Below are 10,590 nucleotides of genomic sequence, written 5' to 3'. Positions count from 1 at the left end.
GCGGCCAGTGGGGCGGGCGGGAAAGGCTTAAAGGCCCCGACCCTGCTCCGCCGGTGGGCACCGGCTTTGCTGCCCCGCCTGAAGTCGGTGGTGTTATAGGAGCTGCTAAATTCCTTTATCCTGACGATTTTAACCACGTTGCAATCGATACTCTGAACCGCCTGCGCGGCTGGGCCTCCTGGTCACACGGAGCTCTCAGGAGTTCCCTTGGTAGGCGGTGACGTTATAAAAGCACGTAAATCCCCTTTTATACCGTTTTTGTTCTCGCTTCTCGGTTGGTGCCAGGCTTTCAGCCTCACCTAGGTTACAAGGCTGGGAATGCTGCTGTAGCTACTCATCCCCCGCCCTGGCACCTCATCCGGCCCCACCCAAAGTTCAAATAATGAAGAAAAAAAAACCCTGCAGATCCATCTCTGCTTTTTCTAGACGTCTGGTTTGTGTTATTAGTGAAAGAGCTGTGATGAAGAATCTCGGACAAAAAAGGTCTGTGGGCTTTTGCTTTCTTAACAATTCAAGATTTTAAAAGTTCCAAGTAAAAGAGGTCTTTAAAATCCAGGCTGGCTTGTGATTATTAGTTGACGTTATGCTGCAGCTCTGCTGTCTGCTTCTGATGGGTCACCCCGGTCAGCTTCTATGATTTTTCAAGAAGATGGTACCTATCCCTTACAAAAGCTGAGATTTAACCCAAGGTAATTCACTTTTGCTAAGATTCCAGTTCTTATTCCTACTAGCATGCTTTAAAAGTCACTAATTCAGCCCTCAAAATCATGGAATTGGTACCAAAGTAATAAAATTTTAATTTGAGGTGATGCCATGTTCTTTTGCTGCTTCTTCAGCTTTTAACTTCCTTTCCGTGCTTTTCATATAGGTATATGACTGTTAATGTTGGCTGCCCTCTCAAATTTAAAGATTAACCATATTGCTATACATGTAACTGTGTTGGGTTTGAGTGGCAAGGTTTTGGTAGCGGGAGGGGCTACAGGGGTGGCTTCTGTGAGAAGCTGCTAGAAGCTTCCCCTGTGTCTATAGAGCCAATGCCAGCCGGCTCCTAGATGGACCTGCCACTGGCCAAGGCCAAGCCAATCAGTGCCTCTGTGATAACATATTTAAGAAGAAAAAAAACAGTTAGAGCTTTTGCAGCCAGAGAGAGGAGTGAGAAGATGTAAGAAACTCTGCAGACACCAAGGTCAGTGCAGAAGGAGGGGGAGGAGGTGCTCCAGGCGTTGGAGCAGATATCCACCTGCAGAAGACCATGGTGAGGCAGGCTGTCCCCCTGCAGCCCATGGAGGAAGGATGAGGGGGTGTAGAGATTCCACCTGCAGTCCGTGGAGGACCCCAGGCTGGAGCAGGTGGAGGCGCCCGAAGGAGGCTGTGGCCCATGGGAAGCCCATGCTGGAGCAAGCTCCTGGCAGGACCTGTGGACCCATGGAGAGAGGAGCCCACGCCAGAGCAGGTTTGCTGGCAGGACTTGTGACCCTGTGGGGGACCCACGCTGGAGCAGTTTGCTCCTGAAGGTCTGCACCCCATGGGAGAGACCATGCTGGAGCAGTTCGTGAAGGACTGTAGCCCGTGGGAGATACGTTGGAGAAGTTCATGAAGGACTGTCTCCTGTGAGAGGGACTCCATGCTGGAGCAGGGGAGCGATGAGAGGAGTCCTCCCCCTGAGGATGAAGAAGCAGCAGAGACACTGTGTGATGAACTGACCGCAACCCCCGTTCCCTGTCCCCCTGTGCCGCTGAGGGGGGGAGGAGGTTGAAGCTGGGAGTGAAGTTGAGCCCGGGAAGATGGGAGGGGTGGGGGGAAGTGTTTTAAGATTTGACTTTATTTCTCATTCCTCTACTCTGTTTTGCTTGGTAATAAATTAGATGAATTTCCTCTCCAAGTTCAGTCTGTTTTGCTCGTGACGATAATTAGCGAGTGATCTCTCCCTGTCCTTATCTCGACCCATAAGCATTTCGTTATACTTTTTCTCCCGTCTGCTGAAAGAGGGGAGTGATAGAGTGGCTCTGGTGGGCACCTGGCCCCCAGCCAGGGTCAACCCACCACAGTGCCCCTCAAGGCCGTAGCGTCAGCCTCTTGCGTATTATTCCACTGAGACCGTGGGCTTGGGGATTTTTTAGGCTTTTTAAAATCTTCCTTTGCGTGTTTTAAATGCGCGGTTTGGGGGAAGAAGCGATTTCCTCGCCTCTTCCAGTTCTCAGCGCCACCGAGGCGGCCGCAGTCCCTGCCCGCCTGCACCGGCGACCTCGACCCTCCTCCGCGCGCCGGGAGCCAGAAGCGCCGCCGGGCCACGCAGTCCACCGCCGAGTTACCGATTCGTTCGCTCAGCTCTTCACCAATCGTAACATCGGGAATCGGCTACAAAGCCGTCGCGTGCTCGCTCCCCCGTCTGTCCCGGGTGGTGCGGTCCGGCGCCGTGGGAGCGGGAGAGGGCGGCAGAGCCAACTATCGCGGAGCGGGGGGGAGCGCGGCCGGCGGAGGTACCGCCGCGGGCTAGGACGGGGGAGGCGGTGGGCTCGCCGGCCCCTGCCGGGAGCGGGACAGCTCCCCCCGGCCGGCGGCGGCGGGGCCGCAGTACAAGCTGCCCCTAGCGGAGCTGGGCGGGGCGGCAATGGCGGCGCCGGGCGGAGCTGGGCGGGGCGGCCCCAGCGGCCGTGGCCGCCGCCGAGGCGGGGGGGGCGGGGTGCGTGCATGGGAGTCCCGCGGCGTGAGGGCCTTTCTCTGCGGTTTTAACTCCTGGGTTAAACATTTAAAGCAGTTAATGCCTTTTAAACCCGCGGTGACGTCCGATGGCTCTTGTTGCCGGTTCACCTTCAGGTGACCACCCATTTTCTCCCTTAGGAGAATGAAGCTGTTGCTGCTCATCGCTGATGGCTCCAGCAGCCGGTGGTTACAGCCCCGGGGGCAGTTGTGCAGCAAAACCAGAGTGCCTCGCAGCGCGCAGTGCTGCAAAGTCATATTCGTTAGCAGCTCGAGCTATCAGAGCCCACCAGAGGCATTCACACAGCGGATGTGTTTGTGTGCCCCGTCTGCCGTAACACAGACAGAGAAGCTGTATCCCTTTCTGCAGGCTTTCATGTAAAAAGCAGGTTATTAACTTAGCGTACGTGGAATGTTTTTCACTTTGGCTGCTTTATTGTTCTGTTTGTGTCTTATTTTTCCCCCAGTTACAGGAATGTGCTTGAAGTGATTGATTTCCGCCATGTTCTCACAGTGTTCGCGGGATCTATTAAAGATTGCAAATCTTCATCTCCGGAGTCTGAATTTAAAACTGCATTTACGAAACCACGGAAGAGCTTTCAGCAAGTCACTGCCTGCATGTCGAAGGAAAGTAGTTGTTACAGGTATTGGCTTAGTGTCCCCTCTTGGTGTGGGGACTCAGTTTGTGTGGAAGCGCCTTCTCCAAGGAGACAGCGGGATTGCATCGCTAGACGGTGAAGAATATGCAGGCGTCCCGTGTAAAGTGGCTGCTTGCGTGCCAAGGGGAAGCGAGGAGGGTCAGTTCAGTGAAGAAAGCTTTGTGTCAAAATCAGAGATCAAATCCATGAGTTCCGCTACTGTCATGGCCATCGGTGCAGCAGAGCTAGCAATGAAGGACTCCGGCTGGTCTCCCCAGTCTGAACAGGATCGCTTAAGTGCCGGTGTGGCAATTGGGATGGGAATGGTTCCACTGGAAGAGATTTCTGATACAGCCGCTTTGTTTAAAACAAAGGGTTATAACAAGGTCAGCCCATTCTTTGTCCCAAAGATTTTAGTCAATATGGCAGCAGGCCAGATCAGCATTAAATACCAGCTGAAAGGGCCGAATCACGCTGTGTCAACTGCGTGTACCACCGGCGCGCATGCTGTTGGAGACTCCTTCAGGTTTATTGCTGCTGGTGATGCTGATGTCATGTTGGCCGGAGGGACTGAGGCTTGCATTAGTCCTTTGTCCTTGGCTGGATTTGCAAGAGCTCGGGCCCTCAGTACGAGTTTTAACTCAAGCCCTAAAATGGCGTGTCGACCGTTTGATTCACAGAGAGAAGGATTTGTCATGGGAGAGGGTGCTGCTGTGCTGGTCTTAGAAGAGTATGAACACGCTGTACAAAGAGGTGCTAGGATCTATGCAGAAGTTTTAGGTTATGGACTGTCTGGTGATGCTTGCCATATAACGGCACCTAATCCAGAGGGAGATGGTGCGTTCAGGTAAGAACCTTAGGTTGATTCCAATGGCTACTTCATATGTTATTTATAGTGGGTACATTTGTTCCTGTTATTGTATGCTTTTCCTAGGGAAATACTGTTCAATCTTAAAATAATATTCCAAAAGCTTGAAAAATTAATCTGAAAAATGAAGGAGCTTCTGGTAAGGTTTTGCCCCAATTTTTTAGTAACAGATGAAGGCCAGTTCTTGCTAGAATCAGCCTTTTTGCACAGAGTTATGAAAACTTTATGTGAAAATATTTTATGTTTGGTGCCTCCAGGTGTTCACACAAATAAGTCTCAATGGACACTTCTTTTTTAAGATTGTTGTGGTAAGGTAGAATCTTTAAAGGTTCTCCTTCACCCTTTGTCCATAGAGAAGGGGGATCCCACTGCAAAAGCAGGTCATGTCATATGTTGTGGTCTGAAAGGGGAATAGCATTCTTAAAGAAATCCCATGTGATGAAAGCTGTAGAGCACTTGGGGGGTCTAGTTTGTTGGAATAATTATTGTACATCTAATTAGCATTAATTGTGGCTATTCTTATTTAGAAAAGACTTAAGCTTTTCATAGGGAAAGTATTTAGATCGTACACCTGTGCTACAATCATGTTTAAGTACTTCATTCTGATACAGCTAAGAGTGTTGGTGGAGGGCCATAGCAGAAATACATTTAGTACTATTTAGTAAGATGGTAAAGCTTCATCACCATTAATCTCCTGAAAAACAATTCACAAGTGGATGATATTCATCCATCTTTATCATTGACCTAATTAAATTCTCAGTTAAATTACATGTGTAAGTGTATGTATTGTTTGTGAGCTTTGTGTAGGCTGAATACTATTGCTGACACCGGAATCTTTAGTAAAGATTTAGTTTGCATTATTCTGAATGTATGTGAATATTTAATAACAAAATTCAATATATCACTGCACAAATAGATCAAACTTCTGCATGGTATTGTAAAGCTGTGTTTGCACCTTTATTGGGTTAACAGATTTTTCAGGAAGTGTAATATACCCGGTTTCCCTCTATGCTATTTGATTCATACTTAATTGTTCTGCAGACTTAGGTGTGAGTTGAGTAATCAGGAGTGCCTTATCTCAGATTTTCAGACTTGTTTACCCTTGAGATGATATGGCAATATATTGTAACAGAATTTTTGTATATTTTATGATTGCAGCAGCATATAAATTAAATTCACAGTGGGAAGGAGTTGAAAGTTAATCTTGGTATCTTCAAAATGTTGGGCCTTTCCACCCTTGAGATAATACATTTTAATAGAGTCTTCAATATTTTGTTACTGCAGTGGTATATGGATTAAATCTGAAATGTATATGCTTCTCTTACGTTTCTGTAACAATTTTATTTACCACATCAAAGAATTTCAGGGGAATATATTTTTTGTCATCTTCTAATGACTACTTCAGTTGGAGACTAATACATATATTGGAATAAACATGCAGGAAAGGAGAGGCAAAGCCAGACTCAGAAGTGTGGATATAAAGTGTGTTCTACACAATTAATCTGTTATTTCCTTAAGTAAATATGTTCCTTGCAGCTGACATATTTAACTAAATTAATATATTTGTTTCCCTCATGGTTGATCAGTAATCTTTTTTGCCTGAATGTTGGCTCATTGTCTAGTGACAGTGAGCATCAGTGGACTTCAACCTAAGCTAATCTGGATGCTTCTGAGGGTAAAAGGGTCTACTGGAGACATTTATATTTGTCCAGCAACCTATGCTATCTTTTTTTTTTTTAAGCTTCCTTTTATTTACTTATTTTTCATAAATTTCAAAAGAGTCAGTGGTCCTTTGCTCAGAGTTACTTCGTTAAGTCGTGCGTGCAAAGAGAGATGTGCGATTCATCCCCTTCTTTCAGTGGGAAATCTGTGAGAAAATCACAGTATAGAGCTGTATCGATCCTTCTGTGGTTTTCATAAAAAAAAAAAAAGTGTGCTTTATAGATGCAGTCACAGTCCACAAATCATCAGGAGTCAGAATGGAGCATACCATGTCAGGGTAGAAGAGCATGACTTTCAGTACATTTCATGTTATATACAGGAATTTGTGCTATCTCCTTGACATCTTCTAGCCTCTGGAAAGCATACAAAAGAAGCTCACAAGGAGGATGACTATGGAATTTTTCTTTAATATTTTTGTTTAATAGAGCAATTTTTATTCCTAATTCCCTAACCCTGTAAATATGAGGGGAAATATAAAAACTGGGAAATCTTCTTTTTACTTACAATGGCAAGGGGAACCATTGTACTGAACGTTACGTGAATGCATCAGCTACCCTAGAGAAACTTCAGTGGAGGGGAACCTACATTTTGTAATAATTTCAGGTGGTTGCTTCTCTCTCAAATGTTTTCAAATTTTGCATTGAAAAGGGTCTTTGATATATTAATGTAGTCTGTAGAGATTGCTTGTTATATCGTCTTTCTTTCCTCTTGCATTTTTCTCAACTGTGGAATTTAATCACTAAATTTTTAGCAGCAAATCTGATTTTATAGTGAGCCTCACCACTACTGTCTTTCTAGGGTGGTGAAATGTAGATGTTAGTGTGTTCAGTTGGATGAATCCATCTCTTGTAATTTACATTTCTGGTAAACTACGTCATGCAGATTTTCACATTTGATAAACATTTTAAAACAACCTGTACAGTTGTGTGTTAGTAACAAACAAAAAAAAAAGGCAAATTCAGCATTCTGCCTTTTTTTTATCCCCTCAGGTGTATGTCTGCAGCAATAAAAGATTCTGGGATCAAACCTGAAGACATAACGTATGTCAACGCACATGCAACTTCTACACCTCTAGGAGATGCTGCTGAGAATCAAGCAATCAAGAGGCTTTTTAAAGATCACTCACGTAATATTGCAGTTTCCTCAACAAAAGGAGCAACGGGACATCTCTTGGGGGCTGCAGGAGCTATTGAAGCAGCTTTTACTGCACTGTCCTGTTACCATGGAATTTTGCCACCTACCCTAAACTTACAGAAAACAGAGGCAGAGTTTGATCTCAATTACGTTCCTTTAACAGCTCAGGAGTGGAAAACTGGAAAACGGCGTATAGCCCTCACAAATTCATTTGGCTTTGGCGGTACTAATGCAACTTTGTGCTTTGCAAGTGTTTAACTTATGCTGTGCGTATTGTGAAAAATGGCCCTGACGATGATTTTCTGTACTGCCATCCTTGGTGCGTACTGTGATCTTTTCTCAGCTTTGAGAATTGCTCATTTGATACGTAAGAACTTTACTCACCCTAACATTTACATCTGTAATTCTTTTAGAAAGAAGGAATTTCTTTTACTCATTTTAATAAAAATAATGAAAGACCTATTCTTGATGTGGTAAAGAAGTTTTTGTTCTTGACTACAAGAGGAGACATTGATCATTCTGTGGTTTTACTTTATTAGAATAGATTTTTCATATGCATGTGGCAGAGAAATTGCTCAGAAACATTTATGCAAGAGGGAGGCTGGCTAACAAGTTAAAATTCTACAGTCGTGACTTGATGACTTAGTGGTTTATGACTGAGCTCCCCTTTGTTACCTGTTCCATTTATAATTCTATCTTTTTCATCATTGTAAGTTGCTTCAAATATCGTAGACTTATGCACATTCTTCCACAGCGATGACATTCAGGAGACAATAATATAGGAGTTCATAAGATTTCTGACAGTGGTTCATTTTCTTTTCATCTTTAGTCATTTCCAGATATTGTGTTACCTCGTTAGCTATGGCATGGAGTGGTACCAGTGAAGTATGCATAGAGCATGGCCTATACATCTTCCATGTGGCACAGGGCTAGAATTAGTAGGTGAAAACCTGTTTTGTTTTGAAATTTTGGACAAGAATAGCAAGGTAGATATTCAAGTATGGTATTGAGGATTTAAAACATAGTTAGGCAGAAAGGAAAAAGACTCTTGAAATCCCTGGTTCTGCCATAATGGAAAAATAGAGCTAGCCAAACTTGGAAAAATAAGGAATCTTTTAGGAAAATAAAAAAGCATATGCCAGAAGCAAATCTGGGTCTTGTGTTGAGGATGAGAAAGTGAAAGAAAGAGGACAGGAAAATGAAATGATACCTGAGGCTGGCATGTTGATGGTGGTTTAGGTTTCTTGCAAAGAACAAGTACAGGACTTTGGCTGTTCCTTCTGGCACCAGTCAGCATCTAAGCCAAGTAGTGCCTCGATCGATAGTGCAGCCGTGAGTGAAGTTGGATGTCCTTATTGGTGGGTTAGTTTATTAAAAGACTTTTCATCAGTTTTCTTTTTGAAAATGTCAGTCTTAGCCTTTGACCCATGTAAGCGAAGGCAGAGTAGCTCACTAGATTTAACATAAAGGACACATAAAGTAGCTATAAGTAAATTTCATTCTGGAAAGAGATTGCTAATGGGCTATCATGAGGCTTAGCAGTACCCTAAAACCACTTTATTAATACAAATCATCTGAATGATGATACAGAACAGCATAATTTTTGCATTTGCTGTCTTTACTGAATAGAAAGTTAAAGAGAATGATGAGAAAAATGCAGTCAGAGCATGATTAAGACTCTTTCAGAAGCTGAGCTTGTACAGAACAATGCAGTCCAAAATAGATTAATGAATAATAAGCCTGAAAGTAAAATAATATATTACTAAACCAAAAATGTAAGAGCATACAAACTGGAGAGAGCATGGGAATTAACTGTCAGGAAAAATACCTACAGACATCTTAGTTTGTGATGATAGTAGCAGTACAATGAATGAGGATCTGGATTGCATGCAATATAAAAGGCAGAATATGAAATTCAACATTACTCTCTGAAAATTATATGCAAAAATGAGTTAATTTAAAGAATTAAGCCTCCAGGAGAGAGCTAGCAGGAGGGGTGGGAATTTGGAGGAAACCATTGAGCGAGTTTCTTCTGGAGATTACATTTTTCCAGGGAGCTGTAATCCAGGATGTCATATGGGAAGACTAGATAGTGCTGCATTATTGCAGACCTGAAGTACAGTCTGACTAAACTCACCCAATCTTGTTACATAGCTGCAGACCTGTAATTAATATTGTGACAGAGAGATACGCTTTCCTTTCCCTCCGATAGCAGAGATCATGACCCCAGGAGTGTTGGATGCAGACTCTTGTGTACCAACCATGAAAAGACAGATTATACTGTCACACAGAAAAGATCTTTCTCCTCACTGCAGCTCATTGCAATTTAATCATCTGCTGCAGGTAACCTTTAAACCATGAAAGCTTTGTGACAATAGTTATTTTAGGTGTTTTGATTATGGATAATTTTAACAGGTCTAAATGCAGCAGTGAATAGTGTGCCGTATTGGGAATTAAGTTTTTTTAAAAAAATGAATAAAGCCAAAGTTTAGTCCCTGTGTGTTTTAATTTTGTTTGTATAGGTTTCATTTTTATGTAATTGTTTGGAGTCATCTCTTTTTATCACATACCCCACTGAGTTGATCAGGGACTACTTACTGCTAATTACTGTTTTCTTATGGTAGCTGCAAACATAAAAGGAAAATAGATCTCTCTGTTGCCAAACTATTAAGTGGGCAAATTGACCAACATACGAAAACAGAATGCTTTCCCTTAAAATGCTCCTTTCGTCTTAATAATCGAGAGATGCAATGGTCCAGAGTTTGTATTAAACAAGCTTAATATTTAGACTCATAAGCTTGGAGTTACTTACCATCTGCTAAGCAAAGCCTAGTAGAGTGTTTATTTTGAAGCCTTCTTCTGAGGTGGTGCAACATGCTTCTGAGCACCAAATGCTCCAGGCAGGATCACAGAGTGGCCGGGGCTGGGAGGCAGCTCTGGAGATCGCTTAGTCCAGCCCCCCTGCTCAAGCAGGGCCCCTGGAGCAGGCTGCTCAGGGCCATGTCCAGCTGGGTTTTGATCATGTCCAAGAATGGAGACTCCATCCACAACTTCTCTGGGCAACCTGTGCCTGTCCTTGGTCACCCTCACTGAAAGAAGTTTCTTACATTTAAATGGAACTTCCTGTATTTAAATTTGTGTCCATTGCCTCTTCTCCTTTCACTGGAGACTGCTGAGAAAAGTCTGGCTTCCTCTTCTTCATTCCCCCCATCAGGTATTTATACAAATTGATAACAGTCCCCAGAGCCTTCTCTTCTCCAGGCTGAACAGTTGCAGCTCTCTCATCCTCTCCTCATATGTCAGATGCTCCAGTTCCTTCATCATCTTTGTGGCCTTTCACTGGACTTGCTCCAGTATGTCCATGTTTCTCATGTACTGGTGAGCCCAGGACCAAACCCAGCACTGCAGATGTGTCTCACCAGTGCTGAGTAGTAGCAAGCATCATCTCCTACAACCTGCTGCTGCTCTTCCTAATGCAGCCCACGATGCTTTTGGCCTTTGCTGCAAGGGCAGCTGGTCCATCAGGAC

General features: G+C 44.0%; 1 protein-coding gene across 6 annotated transcripts; it reads left to right on the top strand.

Annotated features, from left to right (window-relative positions):
- The first annotated feature begins 97 nt into the window (after positions 1-97).
- On the top strand, positions 98-7,524 carry OXSM (3-oxoacyl-ACP synthase, mitochondrial). Of its 6 annotated transcripts, none has more exons than XM_054815877.1 (3): positions 98-483; positions 3,168-4,185; positions 6,918-7,524. In XM_054815877.1, the coding sequence occupies exons 2-3, from the start codon at positions 3,203-3,205 to the stop codon at positions 7,318-7,320; spliced, it is 1,386 nt and encodes a 461-aa protein (XP_054671852.1). In that variant the 5' UTR covers positions 98-483; positions 3,168-3,202; the 3' UTR covers positions 7,321-7,524. The 6 variants fall into 6 exon arrangements, with proteins under 6 accessions (XP_054671852.1, XP_054671850.1, XP_054671848.1 ...); XM_054815875.1 differs by lacking the exon at positions 98-483 and adding an exon at positions 2,026-2,341; XM_054815873.1 differs by lacking the exon at positions 98-483 and adding an exon at positions 2,372-2,480.
- Positions 7,525-10,590: the final 3,066 nt, after the last annotated feature.

The sequence above is a fragment of the Grus americana genome, chromosome 2 (genome assembly GCF_028858705.1).
Source record: "Grus americana isolate bGruAme1 chromosome 2, bGruAme1.mat, whole genome shotgun sequence".
Classification (NCBI taxonomy): domain Eukaryota; kingdom Metazoa; phylum Chordata; class Aves; order Gruiformes; family Gruidae; genus Grus; species Grus americana.
Note: the sequence above shows the minus strand (reverse complement) of the source record. Positions and strands in the feature narration are given on the sequence as shown.